Below are 21494 nucleotides of genomic sequence, written 5' to 3'. Positions count from 1 at the left end.
TATCTAATGTCAACAGAGCTAGCCGCGGTCGGGAGACATTGTTTGGCCGCCATTATAAAGCAGATGGGTAAATACAGCTTATGTAACTTTGTGGGGACTTCCATTTACCAAAAGCGGTATTGTTTAATGTATAGAGAAATGCTCTAGCTAGAGTGATCCGACGTTTTTCCTACGATTATGTTGTTTAATTGAATGATTCATTACATTGTATTGTTTGTAGGGTGTAACGGTCCAGCCTCTTACGAAACAATGCTTGTGCTTCTATCGCTGTTAATACTCCGACCTTGGTTACCCAAACCACAAAATACCGTCGATCATTCGTTAAGTTGAAAAGGGTGCGTCACTCAATATGCGAGACATAGTAAGTCACTGATCCCTTGCATTGTCAACCACGCCTAATGCGTGGGTTCAAAGCTAACTGAGTTTATTGTATGTTGGGTTTTGCAGCCAAACTTTTATTTTACACTTTTTCTTCGGTATTTTCTAATGATAGCGTGTTCTAATATCTGCAGTTTTGCTGCTAATTTCCTTCTCTTCGTTGTTTTAAATCATTTGATCTTCGCTATCGTATTCGAAGAAATAATAACATTAATGTTGTGTAAAAATAATTACAAAATTTCAAAGATGATACAATTTCATGTTGTGTTACTAAAATAAATGACAGCTTACAGTAGTTCAACCATGTTTACACCTTAACACGGACCAAATACGGCTTTGTGTTTTATTTTGATTAAAAACAAATGATGGACAATTAGTACCAGCATGAAAACATATCTACATAGTTTACATATGTGCTAAATATTAGCTACACTTTGTACTCGGGTCGCCTGTGACGCCCGAATTGGATTTTGTGTGACTTGGCCCCCCAAGTGTTGGCTCAGGGAGTATCACGTGGGGGGAAACCCCCATGCCGTCAAGGGGTGGGGGTCCAAGTTCTGAAGAAATTTGTTAAATTTAAATTTAAATAAACGTTAAAATACATAGCAAACAAAATCAGTTTCAACGACAGTTTAACCATGATAAATATATTCAATCAAAAATGACATCATCAGTCTTTGTTTAAATAAACAAATAATGTAGAATTTGAATTTTAACAAGTCAATGCCCACCATACATTGGGTTCAACAGCCACGTTTATTAACTAAAGCTCTTCCTCATATTTTCCCATCTATAAACTCCCCCAATACCCACCCACCTGAAGTATTAGCTGCCCTCCCATTGGTTGGCCCACTATACCGAAGATCATCCAAGCGTTGACGAACCGTCTTCTTCACGCGAGCCCCCATGTAACATTTGTGCAGTTGGGTAACTAATAAAACATTATTATTATTATTATGGCAGTTAGAGGTCGTAGTATTTTTTGTTCTGCATTTCTATATGGGTGAGGTCCTACAGCATGGCATGGGACATAAGATTTAGGCCGGAACCTGTAATAACTCTATATGTACAATTATCTCGCATTCTTACACACTTACTAATTCCCTTCTTTTCCCCCCTCTCTCACATCCCCTTCTTCCCCCCTCTCTCACCTGACACACCAAGTTCATGTAACCTCTGATGTTCCTCGTAAATATTCCGATGTCGGAAGTGCCGTCCACACCCCGGCCATAAACACTTCTGCCCCCCAGTGGTACGACGAGGTTTACGAGACAAACTCGTCGATTCAACCCACTCACTCTCCGATTTAGGATTTCTATGATAAATATATAAGATATATTTATGAATTGATCGCATACTTAGCATACAAGACTTCATGTTTAGTTACAACTGAGTGATTGACAAGGTGTGTTGCAACTGCCTAGTTTGTTAATTTTAATCTTTCATCAAACATCATTAACAATATACATCGTAAATATTGACAAGTTTACTTCAACGCATGCAATCACCTACTTTGAAATGACACCTATGATATGATTAAATTGAAAGAAGTGACATTATTTGTGTTAGATTATTATAAATACCAAGTGCGTTGACCTTGCCACACCCGCATTCAACACCCAAGTCCGACACCCACTTTACTATAAATCATCCAATTCATCACAATAAGTGTTAGGTTAACAACATGCACAACAAATGCAACACATAGGAAACGTGCATAGCCATCGTTATTTGAAGCAATAAAGGTAAAACAACAAATATTTATTGAACGACATGATGGCTTAACCGTTATATGGAAGATTGGGTTGGCAGATTTATTTAAACTTTTCCTTAAGTAGTTTCACCCGTAGCCTGTTTTATCGACTGTAACTTTGTTGCTAATTCCCTTTGTTGTTTTAATTATTTTAATCTTCGCTATCGTATTCAAACAAATAAAAAGAAGGGTTGCGGAAACTTATGGCGTTTGGTATATTATGTAAAACCTCAGCCAGCCAGTTCAGATTATAAATAACCAATACACACGAATAGTCGAAAACTTATTTATATTATGTTAAACAATCCACCTTTTCTCTTTAAACTTATTGGTAGCTTCCCTGTCATTGGATGAACCAGTGCTGCCATTCTCGGTTGCCGTTGACACAACATTAATGATGGTAATATTATCCGATGCATGACCGGCATCACTGGACCGGGGTTTAGTTAAATCCAGGGGAGCACTGGAAGCATCAACGGGGGCCTCGTCGTGCATTTGATCCGATAGTTTGTCTGCAATATGTTGGTTGATTGTTGGATGAATTGGGTGTAAACTGTTTATCCTAGTTGTTGTGGGGAAACTATAGGAGTTATAACACGGGTGTTCTGTTGCATGCACCTCGTGCCTACCGAAGCCGAAAGACTGAGAAAAGTTACTACAACCACGTATATAACTTTGTGGGTGAATGTTTTCTGTATGGCTCACAGTTTATACAACTTATTATTAGTGATCACTGCTGAGTTGGAGCAATTGCTGTTAAGTATCTTTCTCAAGGGTACAAACGTCCACAATGGTGGCATCAAGTCTTAGAACTCGTAAGCTTTGGTTTAGAAGCAAGCACTCTTGCAGCATTAGTTGGACTCAATTTTGTTTGCTACGTATTTAGTAACACTTGGTGTATTTTGTTATAATGTATCGAGAATCATCCAACAATATGAGTGCTGGATGAGATCCATTACATTATATACCACAGGTAATAGATAAAGTTGAATATAATATTTGTAGAAACATAAACAACACCTTACTTTGATCATGAAACATAGTGGCGTCGGAATCTGTGCTCTGTGATATATTAACATTATTATTAGAAGATGAAATATATATTGCAAGTACAGTGTTGCTACCAGGTGTATTATAAGTCCAATCCTATTGTTTTTTGGACAAGACATTAATTTAAATAGCAAACCAAACCTATTTTAAACAAATGAGTTGAAATATTTTCCCAACCATCCCCTTCATGCCCCAGGTCGAGCTACAAACTTACCATATGATTGTTTTGTTCGTATTCGTACATTTGATCTGTTTCCATATATTGCGATGAATTAACAAACTGATAGCAAGTCTCTACCACGTTTGTCATCTAAACAATGGAAATATGAAATATCAGGAATTTGTTATTTAAAAAGTTTAATTTTCCTAATGTTTCCACAAACCTTGGTGATCTCTTTCCATGCAACAGATAATATGTTGGGACAATAAAGTTAACGTTTTCTACCAATTGACTTTTATACGGCAGGCAGATTCGGAATTCCCGGTAGCCATATCAGCATATTGATTATGATAACATTACGTGGGGGTGGGTTGGTGGAATATATTCCGTTAAGTTTCCCAAACGGAACAATTAAATAACATGCTTCCTGTGACATCACAATGATGATGTAATTACTGGATATTGGGGAATATTCAAGTATAATGGGAGGGTAAAACGCTCCCCATAGGCGAGGCATCTCTGGATTTTTTACACCACATTAATCCGTAAACATGACAAGTTCAACCAATAAGTTAGATTTGTTTTACAAGATTGTGTGTCTAACTATCACTGCCTCCCCTGTGTTTAAAATGGTGCCTGTAACCCATTCCCCCCTCCCAGGTAGGTACACTGCAACACACAATAAACACGTGAAACACCCAAAGTAATCCAACACCGATTACTTTGGAAGGAGATTGAATTGAAAGTGAAATCTTTTGTTCAACAAATTAACCACAAATATCAAATTACTTTCAAACAAAGCAAGCTAAAATGAATGTACACCCTATGTGGTTGGATAATTGATGGATGTTTAATTTTGAATTCGCAAATACCCAAAATTACTTAACTTTACCACATGCTATAAATAAATACAACCATGTTTTACCCGGCATACACAAAAGGTCTCACTTTTAAATGTTATAACTCGATAACTTTTGGATTAATTGTTATAACCCAAATACACAATTTACCTAACTTTAGCAAATGTTAGAACTCAGTAGGCAACAAATATGTGCATATACTGCAATGTTTCACTGAGTATTTGGTTTTGGTTGGTCTACTGTTTTAGTTTATTACTTTTGGTAGAAGATAGTGGATATTGGTTAACATTGGACAATGTAGGATTCTATCTTTACATTTTTATGCTTTATATATAACACCTATATATATATATCAATACCTACCTTAAGAGCCATAGCTCCCGAAATAACATCCTTAATATTTTCACTGTTAATCCCAAGGATCCCGGTATACATGTAGTTAAGCAGGACATCGAATCCAACTGATGTAACTTGAGGTAGAACGACTTCGTAAACTTGGTTGTTTGGATCGGTGGGTAAGTTGCTTCTATGGGGGGGGGGTGTTAGTGTTTATATGTTAATGTTGTTTCTATTACCTTGTATATCCTTGTTCACTTATACTTTCTTTATCAGTTTCTATTTGGAAATATATTTTATATCATGCAGTTGCCTATCATTTAAAATACAAGGGTGACCCAGTGTCATTACATTTGAGTTGTATAATATTGATATATACAGTGGCGGATCTAGAGGGGGGTGTTTGGTGTTTGAACACCCCCCTCAGATATTTTATACATATTTTCGTTACGTAGCTCTAAACGAAAAACGGCGCGCGTCAAAGTAACGATCGTTTGTAGTTAATTAAAATCAAAATTCCGTGACTCATAATCAACTACAATACTGCTTAAATCTCTGTTACTGATTGCGCAACTTGTTGCAATCGTTATCTATATTATTGTATGCATATCTACATGCTAACGAAAAGATCACTCGTCTGGCGAGCCAAACTACAGAAGGTAATCCTTTAGCTGGTGGCCACCTGAAATTTTGGTTTCAAAATGTTTTATAGGCCTCACTCATACCTGCTCTCTAATTTTTTTTGCGAAAAAGTCGGGCGTTCGTGTCGAAAATTAACTTTGAAAATGCGCGAAAACATGCCTCGTCACCGTAATTCGTCTGACTTGCGTAAGGTTAACGATTTATTACGTCACAATCACGGTATGTTACGTCACAACAGTGTTATATTACGCACGTTACGGGACGTTACAGCCTGCCCTAACCCCCATGCCCTAACCCCTAACAAATTACGTTATCTGTAACGTAGAAATTAAACGTAACAATACGCATTCTATGATGTAATAATCTAACCTTTGTTTAATTCATGACGGCTCGTGTGGAAAATACGGTAACGCAGCTCGATTTCGCGCATTTTCAATGTTAATTTTCGACACGAAAGCACGAGTTTTTTCAAAAAAAAAATTAGACAGCAGGTATCAGTGCAGAGACCTAAGGAACATTTTGAAACCAAAATTTTAGGTGGCCAGTGACCACCAGCTAAAGGATTACCACTACAGGAACGGTAAATCTGCGATTACCTGCTGTTATAACCAAAATTAAAGCTTGAATCTATAGTGGCGAAATCGGTCTGACCAGTGGCCACCAAGCTTTATCTAAACACACATTTAATTCACATGCTTGTTGCGTTTACGTTCGTAGAAAGTATTCATCGTAAACGAGACAATCCTTTACTTAATGGCAAACGTGAAAAAGCATACATTCAACATGTTTTAAGCACCTGCAAGCTAAATAATGAACGTGTGAGTCCCTATTATGACGCAAACAATCGACGTGTGAATTGCTATTATGTCGTAATCAATTGCCAGGTCAAACAATCGTTATTATGATGCAATGAATACACGTGTGAATCCTTACTATTTCCTAACAAATACACTGTTTGGCTGAGGAAAACATCGTAAATATAAAGAAGCAATGCTTCTGGAACAGATTTAAGTCGATTTTTACGGCCTAAATCGTTTAGAATGCAATGCAGGGATAAAACATTGTCTGTTTAGCAGTATTGCAGTAATATTGTTTGTTTTACTGAATTCTCATGCAGTAATAGAGAGAGTAAACCAAACTCGCGTAAGCAAAAAATAGTAACAGACTTTCCAGAAATATGCGTATCGTATTATGTTTTAAGTCTGCTTAACCGGTGTTGCAACTATAAGTGATGTAACAAAATATTGTGGCAATTAATATGAACGTGAAACAACGAACGTTTGGTTATAGTTAGTTAAAAAGCTCCTGTGCGGCAAAATTTGAATACGAAAGTCGGTATTATGACGTAAATAATCAACGTGTGAATCCCTACTATGACGTAACAAACATTCTGCTTGTCTGAGTAAATCCTGCGTAAATAATGACTTTATTACGCGTAGCATAGATTAATGTTGCTACCGCGGGCAAATGCAAGTGGTGAATTAAAACTTACGGGTTGATTTATGCACATATTAATACGGCGCTTTTCAACTATTAGTTAAACATTTTCTTGCGAACACCCCCGTCAGAATAATCCTAGATCCGCCTATGGATATATATATATTAATATATTAAGCTCCAATGGCCTCTGGACACGAGTTTATGGGTAATCCTTTAGCTGGTGGCCACCTGAAATTTTGGTTTCAAAATGTTCCTTAGGTCTCACTGATACCCACTGTATACTTTTTTTTAAAGAACTTGGGCGTTCGTGTCGAAAACTAACTTTGAAAATGTGCAAAATCGCGCTGCGTCACCGTATTTTCCACACCAGCCGTTATGAATTAAACCAAGGTTGAATACTACGTTAAAACAGTGGGGAAAAAAGGCTATGCCGTCTTGTAACCTGTGTAATATACCACTATTGTGACGTAACAGACCGCGATTATGACGTAATAAATCGTTAACTTTACGCAAATCAGACGAATTACGGTGACGAAGCATGTTTTTGCGCATTTTTAAATTTAATTTTCGACACGAACACCAGAGTTTTTTTTTTAAGTTAAACAGTCATATGCAAATATAGACTTATGTGGGGGGAGCATTTAACATTATTGAAATTGTGGTGGATTTAAGATTTGTGGGCTCGCTTTATAATCACTGTGAAGTAATTTTGGCGAGAAATACAACTTAGCAACGGATAGTTCTTACAAATATTGCGGCTTCCACCATTTAAACAATTTAAAATATAAGTTTATATAAAACCCACAAAAACTCACCTAAAATACAAACTGCATGCGGCAAGAAGGGACCTGTGGGCGTGAAATGTTTGGTCGTTTGTCCTTACTAAAATATCACAAAACATTCCACTTTTGCGGTGAATTTGTAATATTTGTAAAACATAATGAGCGTGGATCATACACTGGGATTCCGAACATTGGTTTAAATCATCGTCTGCTACATGATTCGCTGTCACAACAGGTTGACCTTTTTTCATAATAAGCAAACCCCTACTGTACAAAATCTTCACGAAAAAACGAACATTTTTTTAAATTCCTGAATTTACAAGATTTTTTTTATTTGCCATGCCAACTTAACGTTCACAACGATTCAAGCGGTGTCGTGACGCGCTTTTCACGGTCGCCCCTGGACTACAACGAGGAGTAATTCAGGCGATCGCCTTTGATCTATTTATTTCCCCTACTTAAAAAATGGATCTTAAAACCATATTAACGCATTTCAGCTGTAAACATCTACTCAATAATTTAACATTATCATAGCAGCATCTTGTGTGTATTTATTTTTTACCAATTTTTTTGTAAAATCAATCTTACTTTACCATAGTTTAGCAATAGGGGATTTTGTGTATAAAATATTCTGCAGAATATTCCTTTACCTTTAAACATGCATATATAGGAATACAAAGTGTGTGGCACTCGCACTAATGATGTATAAAGCCACAACATACATGATGCAGTTGTTCATACACAAACCAACCACATCTATATTTGTCACAACACACACAATCTGTGGGACATGATAGAAAATATTTTGTTGTAATCAAAACCAATGTATTTACAAAACATGGTATACAGGTTTCGCTGATATCTTTAAACATTTGGAACGTAATATTAAAAAAACGAATTTGACTTTTGGGGATTGGAATTTTTCACCATTAAAATGATAATATATTGTATTGGGTTCTTTAAAAAGAAATCTTTAAAATTTGTAGCAAAATTGGAAAATAAAGAGTTTGACATTTTGGTTTCTGATTTTTTTTGAAACATTTCAATCCGCATAGAAATCTTATATATCTCCAAGATTTCAACGAAAATCGTAGGTGGAGCTACACCATTGTTACATCACATGACGCATTATTATCTCATGATCGTGACCTTCGTGACCGAGAAGGGGATGATCTTCGTTTATATGATCTATCACGTGAGCGACTTCGTGATCTTTCACGAGATTTCCGGTTCGAGTTACGTGATCTGTAACCATCGTGCCTTCTTCTATGACTCGGTGAATATCTCTTCTCTCTTCTTCTTCTTTCTTCCCCATTTCTCTCCTTTTGTTGCATTCTCCTCGTTAACAACACAGCCTCATACTCACTTTTCCTCTCGGTGACTTTCTTCTTTAATTCATCCAACTTTAACCTGATCTGAATAAACCCCGCGTGTAGTTTCCCCCCAAAGTGATCCGCCAACCTACAATCATTATCATGAAGTCCCAAATACGCGGAACAAACTTCGCAAACTCTTAACTTCTGTTGTTGATAAGTTGAAGCAGGCATCGAGTTCTTGTAGGCTTCTTCTGCCTCTTGTTTCAATATTTTAACTTTTTCGACTTCGCTTAAAACAGTTTTTGATTCTTCAATCTCCCCCTGCATACCAAGCTCCTCAGCTTTAACAAGAAGTTTTCGGATTTGTTCGTTCAAGTCTTGAACCGTGGTAGCTTTGCCCTGAACCTCGGCCGACACTTCTGCTTGTTGCTCGGCGAGTCTTTTCTTTGAAACCTCAATCTTTTGATCCGTTTCGGAAATAAAACTTTTCAGATGATCGAACGCGTCAAAATCATAGAAATAATCTTTCGATTTCGAAGCCATCTCGTAATCAGCTTTCAACGCGAGATCGTGAACTTTCCTACAATCCCCGATATCGGCTCTCGTCCCGGATAAAATATCATTGGGGCAACAACCCAGTAGGAAAGTTTTACAAACCGAATCATCGTCAAACTGGAGCGACTTTGACCCGGTACCATCGCGCTGGGTTCCCATTAGTTGATCCAACATCGCTCTCATCTGAGATTGTGCCGACATCTTTGATTATTTCAACGCAAACTTTCTATCATTCTGGAAAAAAAATCATTTATTTATTTCCAGTGAAAACAATATAAGAATAATATTTATGAAATGAATAATCCAAACACTTCACTACCCACCAAAACACGATGTAGTAGAGGAATACTTCACTGGCCGCATAAAACATTTTCTAGTAAACATATATTGATATATAAAAATGTTTTAATATGCAACATATACTTTTGACAATATTATTTTGGCTTAATTAGTCTTTTTTAAAGCATAAATGACACAATAATTAATTAGTAGCTCTACCTAATACTGTCTTTAAACTGCTTTACATAACATGCCTATAACATTGAACACTAATATATAACACATTACCACGAATACATAACTTGTAACACATTTAATAACAAAAACACCTTAATGACATACATATTGTAGATTCTCCATTAATAAAACAACTTTTTATCTGTTCATATACCGCTACATCCTTGTTTTGTATTTACAACCAAGAAAAAAATCAAAAAAACTTTCACCCCAAAAACTAATAAATAATTGCTCTAACATAGAAATAGAAAATCCGGCGGTAAATTTATTCATAAAATTATATTTTTAATCGATGTTTGATCGGGGAGTCGCGGTAAAATATATATAAAAAAGTAATTTTACTGAATAAAAAACATTATTTTAATTCTCACCGAAGTCTATGTTTTGACAGACTGTAGGATAGAAAGTGGTGGGGCCTGGAATGTTGGTTGAAATGTAATGCAAGCTTACCATCAAACGTTGCTACAGTTGTTTAGGTTAATACATCTACAACTATATATAATATTCAATAAAATAAATATTAGGCCTTGTTTAATTAATAAAGTTAAGTGTAAACATAAGCTACAACAGACATTACATTTATTCAAGGCATTGTCTGCTTCTTGTTGTTTCACTTCAGCAAGATATAAATGATTACGCAGTTTACATAATATACAAAGATAGCTGCGTAATATTAACACATATAATACATGATAACGTGAAACAACACAATAATATTCAAACATAAATTATCTGCGAAAGTTGGTAAATATAATTTCACTTGATTGATAAACATCATTATTATACAGAGGAGTTATTAAACAAAACAACTACAATGATGATATTACAGATAACAGGGACTTTTATTCAGTTTTTGGTCAGAAACCAACCGTTTTTAGTTTTTTAATGTTCATTTAATAATCTATGTTAAACAATACTCTTTTACAAAGATTTGACAAAAATAAAAATAAAGTTTTTTAAACATTTTTGACAAAATTTGTCATTCTCTCGAATTTTTATTTTTTGACCATTTTTTTGCTTTTTCTCAAATTTCCATCCATTATCGCATAACAGAGCTATGTATGGGTGGTTGAAAGCACCTCACGTTCTCCATGGGTGAACCAGTGCTTGTGGGTGGGTTCAAATACTTTGTGAGGATCCCAAACACCTCGTTGTTTAAGATTTGAAACTTACGGACTCGCTCAACAAATTTCTTCAAAGGCTGGAAACGAAATAAAGAAATTAAAAGTTTTGTTTTGTGAATATAGTGGTGGCCGCGTTGGTGAGATAAGACCAACGGCAATTGCGTCAACCCAGTGGTTAATGGGTTGTCCAAATTGTTAGCCATACGATGCCAGTCTACGTACATGATAAAGGGGCATAGCAACAATAAAGCAAAATTCTACTTCCTATACATCTAAAACACCCCACAACCCCAACAGCCCCGGAACTCACCACTTGCTTGATAACTTCATCTCTTTCATCGAATCTCTGCACCTTCATTATATGATACGAGAAGTCAAGTATATTGAACCTTTTCTCTTGTTGTAACAACGTCATTATAGAACAAGCTGCCCAGTGCAATCCATCACCAAACAATATCCTATGTGGTTGATAACGTTATCTATAGCTTACTATGTTGTTGCAGGAACAAATAAACAGCAAAAACGCTACTGCTGTGAACAGTTAGTTTAGAGATGTTTAATACGCATTATTGTGCCACAATTTATACAACAATTATAAAAGCGAATCTGCTGATTCAAACGTTATGCTGTTATACAATAATGTTATCTGTCCCAATAATAATTATGAATACAAAGAGCATCCCCCTATTATTATAAACACTGCTACTTACTCTGTGGTGAACTCATTCTCCCGCACAGGGATGCAGTAAACGAACTGTATTGCGCTCCATAGACGGTGAAACTCCGTGCATTCGTCCACGTGCATCACCCCATTGCTGGGTAGGGGGCCCTGTGTGTGGGGGGGAAGTATTACTTGTTAGACACCAATGTGTTAGACACCGTAAGTCTACGTGGTCTTTCTTAATATTCTATGGTTGGTGCCCCTGCTTCATTAATAAAATAACTTTTGTATAAATTATTAAATAAATCCAATATAAATAAAAAGTGACCAAGGTGAAGCAAGACACTGGAATGTTGTTTATAATTTTATCAACCAGTAATGTTATGATATATTATATAAGTTATCTAACATGCACCAACCTTCCAAACAGGATCCGTAAGAAATGATTTGACTCGGTTCAACACGACTTCGAACATGGATAATCCACAACATAATCTTTCTCGTGTAAGTAAGTCGCCCTCCCTGGCTATCGCTATTTGCTGTGGAGGGAACGTATGATGTAACTGAACACATGGTATAGACACCTACAGCACTAATGGGGAATGTGATGTGTTATATAACTATAGTAATATTGTTTATCTGTATACATGAGAAAAATAAAACAAACATTAGAAGAAAAATCTTGTGCAAACAAACCCCCTACACCCCCCCACCCCATAACCCCCCACACCCCCCTCCCCCCACGTACCTGTGGAGTTCCAAACTTTTCAATAATCGGCACCAGATGCAGTGAATTGTATTTCGTTTCCAACTTCTTAACTTTCACATCCAGTTTCTCCCCTTCTTTAACATGGGGCCGAGGAATTATGTTTTGGAACGGAGCGGCGTGCAATAAGTCACATATTTCCTCTTGGTTCTGTAGGGGTGAACAATAAGTTGTGTCAAGAAATAATTATTTTAAACATTAATTGTATCTTTGCAAGCCTTGTATTTGGCAGGCTGCAGATTATTTCATGATTTATGGGACGGGGATTTATAAATATCCTAACACTACTTTTAGTTTTAGCCAAGCAAAGCATGGAGATTGTATGCCAGTCCATCGTATTCTACATCTTTTATAAGCCATTAAACCTCCGGTTCAAGTGGTAGTAAATAGTATTGGACTTATAGCATATATTAATATCTCCAAATAACACAGTATAAGTAAGGTTTCCCTGTTTAAAGATCTCTGGGTGTTTCCCCCGAGTCTGTATTTGTAGAGACATGGGATATACAACTACATAAGAATTCACACAACAGACAAATATTACTTCTGTGTAAGCAGCCCCACCACAAACTTACCAGGTTTTGTTCGACCATCAAACAGAACAAGAGGGCGTTCCCGACCTCTCGGAAGTTTTGGAACACAAGTGTTTTAAGTTCCGAATATTCGATGATGTCTTTCAGTTGATGTTGGTAATATTCCAACACACCGGGTGAGCCGTAGTCGAACCGGGGTAACTTACATATGGGTGGCATCACCCCAAGTAGGGTGGTAACGTATTGTAGAATGGTGCCTTGTAACTGGGGTTTAAATGTAAAATATATTTAAAGTATTAGAAATTATTGTGATAGGAGATTTAACACGTACCAGTGTTTTGTTTGATATAAAGCAAGATATCATTGGGATGTTTGGTAAAGGAAGGCCTTGTGTTGTTTCATACACCTCGTGTTCGTTTACAAGTAACCACGTATGTAACAACACAACTCACCAAACTTTTAACAATCTTAAGAAGTTCCTCGATAACCACGGCGATTCCTTGGTATCCAATCAACCGACATATAGCAGCAAAGTGAGGGAAGCCGACGAAACCAGAGTACAGACCTGTATGTTGGTATAGACTCATTATAATATAGCAGATGTTTCGCCAAGTCTACTCAGTTTTTAAGTATTAATGACGCCAATATCCCAAATTCCTGATCGTGTTTTAACAATTAACAACACTCCTTTTTAGAGTAGTAAATATACGGTTATATAATTCTGTAATTATTTTTTAATTAATTCGAAATGAGGCAATCGAAGAAAATGATAGCAAGTCCCATATTACACAAAACATGTTGAACACAACAAACACCACGTACCTGCTATCTCCTTATAAGCGATGTTTAGTTGTTTAGACCCGAATAAATAATGGTGGGCAACGTTGGGGGGTTTGTCGCGGGTCAGTTCTTGTGAGAAAGTCATCGGGGTGAGAACGAACCTGGATGGGGGGTGAGGTGGGTAACAAAGGGGTTGGGGGCGTTAATGCACATAACAGACACAAAGTGTAATACAGAACATGGGTGGTGACTGAGTGACAAAGCTCATTTATTTATGTTTAAGTAACCTGGTTGTTGGGGTAATGGGCAACTCCTGCTTAAACCTCAGGTCCCATGACAAGGACTTCGCCCACATACTAGATCACCATGGACTTGTTGCAAACCCCAAACTAACCTATTAGTGGATCCATTGTAGCAATAGTTTGGCAAGAAATCATAATTAAGCTCCCAGAACACATGCAATGTAATCCTGCCATAAGGTGCCGATACGTTATGGTTGGCTTCCCTTAATATTGAGCTGAAACTATCCAGAGTAAGATGTTGGCATAACAACTTGTGGGTTTGTCGATTCACTTCAAGTAACATCTCAAGCTCCTGTAAATTATGTGTGTTGTGTAACTGGGGGAAAAGTGTCAAAAATCTAAGGCAGTTTAAGAGAAGAAGGCAGTTTAAAGCAACCTACCATGATCCCAGTGATATCACCACTCTCAAACTTTCCAATAGCAAGATCCACCGACTTGTGCATGGCTACTTGTACACGTTGCGTGATGAGGCGGTTCAGGTCAATGGAACGACCCAGGAGCTGGGGGGTGAGTGGGGGTTAATGTGGGGTTGGGGGTAGCATTGTGAAGGAGATATAACATTAAGGTGGAATTTACAAACAGACGCTGAGTTGCCTGTTAAGTGTCACATGAAATACACAAAATACAACATTAAATAAATAGTTTAGAAAAAAATCTGCCAAACATGATTAAAATGTCATTGAAATAGTTTACGAAAGGAATGAATTAATAATAAAGTCTTACCTGAACATGTCGTTGTTTAAGCAGTGTCTCATACTTGTTGGCCGGCATGTACGGTATGTTTGCCCCACATTCTTGACGGAAGTTTTGGTCGAGCAACATCGAACCTGCTAAGTGCTGTGGGTGGGGGGGTTAGTTTGGGGTGGGTGGGTTGTGGCTTGGATATGCATATATGAAAGGTACATGTTGGCATATGCGCCAAACCCTGGAAGTTTCTGCATTGCATTATTACATTGGAAGCAAATTAGTTTTATAGGATTATGTGTCCAACTATCCCTACATGCTGTGCTAATATAAAAGTTTGAAATTTCCACTTAAAACAGTGAAAAACATGATGTTTTTCTTTTAAAGAAGCAATGAAAGGTTAATGGTCTTAAACACCGAATGTATTTACTAACAACCACCTTATAATAAGCGAACACTTGATCCGACAACTTGTAAACAAACTGATCAAAACACAGATTGACTTCGGCTTCAACCTCGTCGTAGAGGAATTGTTTCTTAAACTTAGTGAGTGCGTAATGTGCGCTGTCGCTGTACAAGTCAAGTGGGTACAACACAAACCTGGTGGAATGAATTATGTTCTAAGTTATGTTTCAAAGGTTCATATTTAATGTTGGGGTAAGATGAATATCGTAAGCACTAAAATAATATGTCCTGATCGTGTTTTTAATGAGTATCACTGCTCTTTTAGAGTCTTGATATTATTATAATAGGTAGTGTGACTTTAAAAAGTAACTAAGCAAATATGAAAACACAAACGATGTAATATATATTATTGACACAAACTAAGTTCCCATTTAAATACATTATGAACAACAATGATAACACCAACTTACTCCATCATGGAAGGTTCCTTCTTATCTAATATATGGTCGGTAAGTATCCATGGCAACGACATCTCGATTGGAAATTGGATTCTCCTCCCCATTGTTAACTCGAGGTAGAACTCGCGGTACCATAGTTGGGAAAGTTCGCAACATTCTTGTAAAGTTTCTAAAATATAAGGAATTATTTGCAATTGATTTAACATCTTTATATTTTAAAAATACTTCTTTGAAAATGTGTTATGTTCATGCATGCAAAGTACTTAGGTCTCAATATCAGTAACTGAGGACATAAAGTGTAATGTTAGGGAGCCTGGGAAATGTCACCCAAACTTTTATACAAAACCCATTGTTATAACGACTGTCATTACCCTACCCTGTCAGGATAAACAAGTTTCATCCATACAACCCGCTTACCACTAAACTCCAGTAACGATGCGTAGAAGAACGAATCCCGATGAAACTTTTCAATAGCTTCGATAGTATGCGAGTCAAGTAATGTACGAAGGGCTTTCTTTGTTCCACTTTTCTCAGCTATCAGAGATTCAAGCATCGTACGAACCATGTATAACTGGGGGGGAAGGTTATTATATATTGTGGTTGTGCATGTACGGGGTTTAGTAAGACCACATGAGACAACTACACCAACACCCAGGGTGATGCAACTTATCAGTGACCATTGTTATAATATCTGACTCTTCGGTTACTAGACCTGGGATGCAGGCTTATTACCCCATTACCATATTATTTAGGTGCACCTAACACAACCATCTACCCCACCACTGAGCAAAGGGCACGGATTTATCACCCTAACACATCCACCTGCGTACTTGAATATATATACCACCCAAACCACACCACCCACCTGTGTACTTGAAGGCCCCACATTACGACGAGGCACATCGATATGAAACCCCGTCTTTGGATCTTTCTCCCCCTTAAGCGCCGGATCGTTGGGGGGTTCGAATCCTTGGAACCAATCAGCGCACGTCTCACGCACCGAACTTATGATGCTGTGATGTCATAATACACAGTGTGATTAAATATAAGATTTCATTCTTTTTGACTTTAGGTGAAGTGTTTGCGTAAATTTAAAAAAAAAATCAGTTAAATTTCCAGGGTAAATATAAGATGTTATATCTTACTACAAGCCACTCACCTCTTCACATGGTTTTTTTTCTTCTTGATCGAATACCTTAACGAATCCCGCAAACGTAGTTGAACAAAGTCTTGTAGTTTTCCGTAAATATGGCAACGAATCGCTTCATTGAACACGCTTTCCATTCGTCCCATTAATACTTGTAAGCCTTTGATCATGGCTATCACCTGGTGTGAGGGGTTAGGGGTTGAAACACATTGGCAAGATAGCCAGAGAATGATCATGAACGCTTTGTGCATAAAGTTACATTAGCTATATATTAGTAATAACAAAAGAGAACGGATGTAACAGCAAAACAACAGTTAGTAAAACATGATAGAAATAAACTAGTTAAGCAAAGGTGTCAAATAAAAGCTTGGCTGTCGAACTCAACATACAATAAACCCACAGTGAGTTACAACCATTAAGTTGCAGCCAAGTATATTAATGAAAATTATGAAACCTACCTCCACCAGGGCATATTTCTCCTGGCTTGAATAATTATATCTTGTAGCTCGTTCATATTCCTCTGCGTCATCGGGACACTCAGGGTTGCTGTATTTATCAGTGGGGTGGACCAACTTCCATGAGTAAACCTCCATCACATGGGAACTCCATCGCAGCAGAAGTTGGAGGCCTGTGGGGGGGAAGTACATGAAGTGTATTGTAGGCATGTCCATGGGGTTTGGTTTTTAAAGTTTAACAAAATCTGGGGTGACATTGTTAAAATACAGTTACACTCATAGTTGTCAAACATAGGGAACCTCATTGATTAATGTGTTAAATGCAATATACTTTGGCTCTGCTTGTTTGTATAGACACCTAACAGCAGGGTAAAATCTGGGGTGACATTGTTAAAATACAGTTACACTCATAGTTGTCAAACATAGGGAACCTCATTGATTAATGTGGTGAATGCAATATACTTTGGCTCTGTTTGTTTGTATAGACACCTAACAGCAGGGTAAACTCTGGGGTGACATTGTTAAAATACAGTTACACTCATAGTTGTCAAACATAGGGAACCTCATTGATTAATGTGGTGAATGCAATATACTTTGGCTCTGCTTGTTTGTATAGACACCTAACAGCAGGGAAATACAACGTTACCTTTCAAAGCAGTTTTATACAACTCTTCACTCTCGGCATCAGACCTCGGTTGATCTCGTTGTACGGTGGTCACTACCTGTTGTATATAAGGGGTTATATCTGTGTTATATACGGCTATGTTTGTTGTTTATCCACACACTGCTACCCATAGGCATAATGTTAAGGTGCCTGGGTGGCATGTTACTTCTATATGGGTGAGGTCCTCATCGAAGACCTGGGATTTATGCCAGAGTTGGTTCATTACCCCAACATTGTATATGCACATTCTATTCTATATGGGTGAGGTCGTGGGATCTGAGATTTAGGCCGGGGTTGGCCCATTACCCCAACGCTACCATATATATTATGAAGTGAGTTTAACCCCCCAACCTCATTATTGCTGTGCCTCGCAAGTTCACTCGTATACTTGATATGTTCCTCACGTATTGACACGAGTTGTTCCGTTATGTTGTACTGGGGGGTGATACCTGGATGGTGGGTCGAATTATAAACGACGACACTTTACAAAGGTAGAGGTCATAATGTTGGTGATATTTCACACATAACACACTACATTTTAATATGTATATTGCATATTACAATGCATCTCAGCCACACTAACTCAGCTTAATAATTCAAGCATTAAACATAGAAATAAAAATAAACAAGGGTCCGAGGTTTAGACCATAGTTGCTCCATAAATATCTTATAAAACAAACATAAATATACCCGTAGGTGTAACCGTACTAGCACTCGCGCACGACCAACGTGATTTGTTTTCTTCAAAGTCAGTCATGTTCTGCACGTAACTAGCGAGAGGGATCTGCATGTCTCCAAATAATGGGACCACTTGTAGTTGCTGGGGGTTGAAGGTTGTTGAGAGTTTAAACACAGGGGAGGCAGGGATAGTTAGACACAAGTGTTGTGTTGGTATAATAGTTACATCCGCTTTGTACCAGCTTGGTTTACTTTAATTCAAATTTTTATAAGATCAGTTTTATATAAAAATATCACGCATGGGTTGAAACATTATTGCGGGACTTACCTTGAAGAATTTATCAATCTTAGTAAGGTTCAACCTCTTCTTGTCGTGCAGTTTGTAAATGTTGACGTCTTTATTGTTGAGGAGGAACAAGCCAAACCCCATGACCTGTGCATGGTGAAGATGGTTGGTTATACTGGCATGCTAATATATATATATATATATGGGTGTTCAGTTATATAGAGGTATACGGGGGTTGTGGGTTAAGTAACAAACTAAATCCCATGACCTGCTTAATATGGGGTTAGTGGATTATGTAGCTGTAATATGGCTGGGTTAAACTTGTAAACTATATATACATGTAAACATACAATTGATACAAAGTAGGGGGCGTGGTGTTGGGTGTGGTAGGCCCTCAACAACAGGGTTATACAGGGTACTAATAATGTATCCCGGTACAATGCTTAGCACCCTGGTTTTAATCGGATATTCCACATATGTTGTATCAATTGTATGTGTAGTGGTTGGTATGGTTGGCTGAGTCACTAAGTATGTGCGTTCAGGGTTATAATGCAATCTTATATAAGGTGCTAAGTGCATTATATATTATATTGGTAACCCAGTTTAAACTCCATTAAATATAAAGACAACTTTACCTTGAGCAGCATATGTTTCTCAGATGGGATGAGATACATCTTGTTTTCATAATAATTCATACTGATGTTCACGATGTCACAAATTAATTCCTCGTATCCATTCACACCTGGTGTAAATATGGTGGGTGGTAGATTATGTATGTAGCAACTATTCTATAAGGGTGAGGTCTTCAGTGAAGCACACCTGAGACCTGGGATGTAGGATTACCCCAACACCCAGGGTGCTACCATCTAGACCCAACTGAGGCAGTTTATACCTAATAATAAGGTATCCTAAACAACATTATGACATCATACCTGATAAAGATAGTTTCAACGACTGAGTTATTTTATCGTGGTTCGCGAGAAACATTGAAAGATTTTGAGATTCTTGTATGGACTGCGGGTCGGACATTTTCTTAAGGAACTGAGCCGCTCTGTAAGATGAAAGGTGTAAGTTTCCTACATTTGCTATAGCACGGTTGTTCTCCAGTATACACCACGTTTCCACTTCCAAGTTACCATGTATGTAACATTGTGAGTAACTTTTTTAGGTTCGAGGTATTGGCGTAACTGTATTGTTTAAGACCACCACATGCAATGGTGGCAGTATTGGGGGAGTTATGGAAGGTTTAACAGCTCGTGGTTTCAAGTAAACACAACATTACCTCCTATAAGCGGAATAATCATTCTTGACGCTGCTTTTCATATTCTTCAACGCATCCAACACAGCAAACATATTAATAAACTTCCCCAGTGTAAGAAGGTAAGCTTCAGATACAAAGTCTTTACGACGCTCCTGGTGGCATAAACGCTTCACTTCCCCCATGAACTTCTCAACAGCAAGTTTCTGTAGATGTGTGTTAGGTTGGTGAGACTTCTATATATTATATGTATATTGTATATGGGCGAGGTCCTTATTGTAGGGTTGAGATTTAGACCAGAGTTGGTCCATTACCGTAATTGCTGTGAGTTGGACAGGAACGTTATTATTTGTGGGGGTGTTGGGGTAATAGAACAATCCAGGTTCCATGGAGTGCCTTGTTGTAGGATCTTGTTTCATGGATTTTTATTTATTAATCAGTTACTCTATAAATAGTGGGGACGCAAATATGATATTCAAACCACTGCAGAGATTAACAGAATACCAACTTCGTCTAGTTTAATCATTTACACCTTGTTTTCGCCATGCTACCACATAATGTGTCAGACCAAAGTACCTTACCCATATAGAACCCATAAACTAATACTTTAAACGCACCTGAAAATGCATGAACTTCATCAGTTTTTGAACCTCAGGCTCCAAAACTTGGACGGTCTTTTCATAAATCTCCGACCTGTTTGCTTGTTCATTGCATTTAACTTGTGGTATAGCACGCGAACAACTACGCCAGGTGTACAACATTACTGCGTATGTGTGGCCTTCCTCTAACATCGCGTTCTGTGGGAAGATTTTCAATATATGAATGAATGTAACTTATTTATCTTCGCATGGCGGGGCAACGACAGTCGTCATAACACAGGTGTTCCGTTTCAAACACCTCGTGCTTGCCTACGAGTTCCCATGTATGTAACTTATTGATGTAAATTATACCATCACACAAAATACATAGCTTACCATGTTCGAGTGAACTGTGGCTTCTTCAATGTACTTTGCCACCCCCGTTACAAAAGCGTTCCGATCCTCAAAGTTTGTATCGAAGTTTGCTTGATACACAAGGGATGTTGGCAGAGGTTCAATACATGGCTGTTGGTCAGGTAGAGGTAACTCCTCCAACAAATCAACATTAGATAATGCATCTTCTAACATTACATTGGTCATGTTGCTTGTATAAACTACATATGATTGCAAATATTACGATTCTGTAACAAAGTTTGTTTGTGTTGAGTAATATTAATAAACTGACAGACGTAAATCCCATGTCCTCGACAAGAACCTCACTCACATAGAATAAACACATTCTTTGTATTTTCAACTAGGCAATGATTGGCATTTAGTTTATGATATATCGTAATGGACAACATCTCATCTTCCTGGCATGCCTTGCTACAAAAACTCATCACTTACAAAATATATTGCCGGTTTTCATAATACTATTTTAAACAAATTACAAAATTTGCACGTTTGCAATATGTTAGTTCGTGCTAC

At 37.5% G+C, this 21494-nt stretch overlaps 3 protein-coding genes across 5 annotated transcripts; all 3 read right to left on the bottom strand.

Moving 5' to 3' along the window:
* Positions 1 to 707: 707 nt before the first annotated feature.
* On the bottom strand, positions 708 to 7740 carry LOC149725434 (uncharacterized). Its single transcript, XM_089892535.1, has 8 exons — positions 7435 to 7740; positions 4565 to 4727; positions 3396 to 3491; positions 3157 to 3193; positions 2442 to 2643; positions 1530 to 1693; positions 1196 to 1309; positions 708 to 935 (listed from the first exon to the last, which is right to left on the bottom strand). Exons 1-8 carry the CDS (start codon positions 7650 to 7652, stop codon positions 802 to 804), a joined length of 1128 nt encoding a protein of 375 aa, XP_089748661.1. The 5' UTR covers positions 7653 to 7740; the 3' UTR covers positions 708 to 801.
* Positions 7741 to 7932: 192 nt separating this feature from the next.
* LOC149725433 (putative RNA-binding protein Luc7-like 2) lies at positions 7933 to 10363 on the bottom strand. Of its 3 annotated transcripts, XM_089892544.1 has the most exons (3): positions 9894 to 10113; positions 9596 to 9645; positions 7933 to 9506 (listed from the first exon to the last, which is right to left on the bottom strand). In XM_089892544.1, the coding sequence occupies exon 3, from the start codon at positions 9471 to 9473 to the stop codon at positions 8538 to 8540; it is 936 nt and encodes a 311-aa protein (XP_089748670.1). In that variant the 5' UTR covers positions 9474 to 9506; positions 9596 to 9645; positions 9894 to 10113; the 3' UTR covers positions 7933 to 8537. The 3 variants fall into 3 exon arrangements, with proteins under 3 accessions (XP_089748670.1, XP_089748671.1, XP_089748669.1); XM_089892545.1 differs by lacking the exons at positions 9596 to 9645; positions 9894 to 10113 and adding an exon at positions 10160 to 10363; XM_089892543.1 differs by lacking the exon at positions 9596 to 9645 and having other exon boundaries at positions 9894 to 10112.
* LOC149725432 (cytoplasmic FMR1-interacting protein 1 homolog) lies at positions 10351 to 21267 on the bottom strand. Its single transcript, XM_089892459.1, has 26 exons — positions 20964 to 21267; positions 20607 to 20786; positions 20014 to 20195; positions 19664 to 19782; positions 19367 to 19473; positions 18774 to 18878; positions 18458 to 18587; positions 18119 to 18216; positions 17750 to 17825; positions 17107 to 17276; positions 16661 to 16827; positions 16367 to 16514; positions 15919 to 16072; positions 15514 to 15670; positions 15079 to 15238; positions 14678 to 14791; positions 14335 to 14454; positions 14047 to 14246; positions 13695 to 13813; positions 13325 to 13437; positions 12915 to 13136; positions 12322 to 12489; positions 11993 to 12112; positions 11623 to 11741; positions 11223 to 11370; positions 10351 to 10989 (listed from the first exon to the last, which is right to left on the bottom strand). The coding sequence occupies exons 1-26, from the start codon at positions 21165 to 21167 to the stop codon at positions 10828 to 10830; spliced, it is 3762 nt and encodes a 1253-aa protein (XP_089748585.1). The 5' UTR covers positions 21168 to 21267; the 3' UTR covers positions 10351 to 10827.
* Between the last annotated feature and the right edge of the window lie 227 nt (positions 21268 to 21494).

The sequence above is a fragment of the Ciona robusta genome, chromosome 14 (genome assembly GCF_009617815.1).
Source record: "Ciona robusta chromosome 14, ASM961781v2".
NCBI lineage: Eukaryota > Metazoa > Chordata > Ascidiacea > Phlebobranchia > Cionidae > Ciona > Ciona robusta.
The sequence above is the reverse complement of the archived record's forward strand: the minus strand, read 5'-3'. Positions and strand labels throughout refer to the sequence as shown.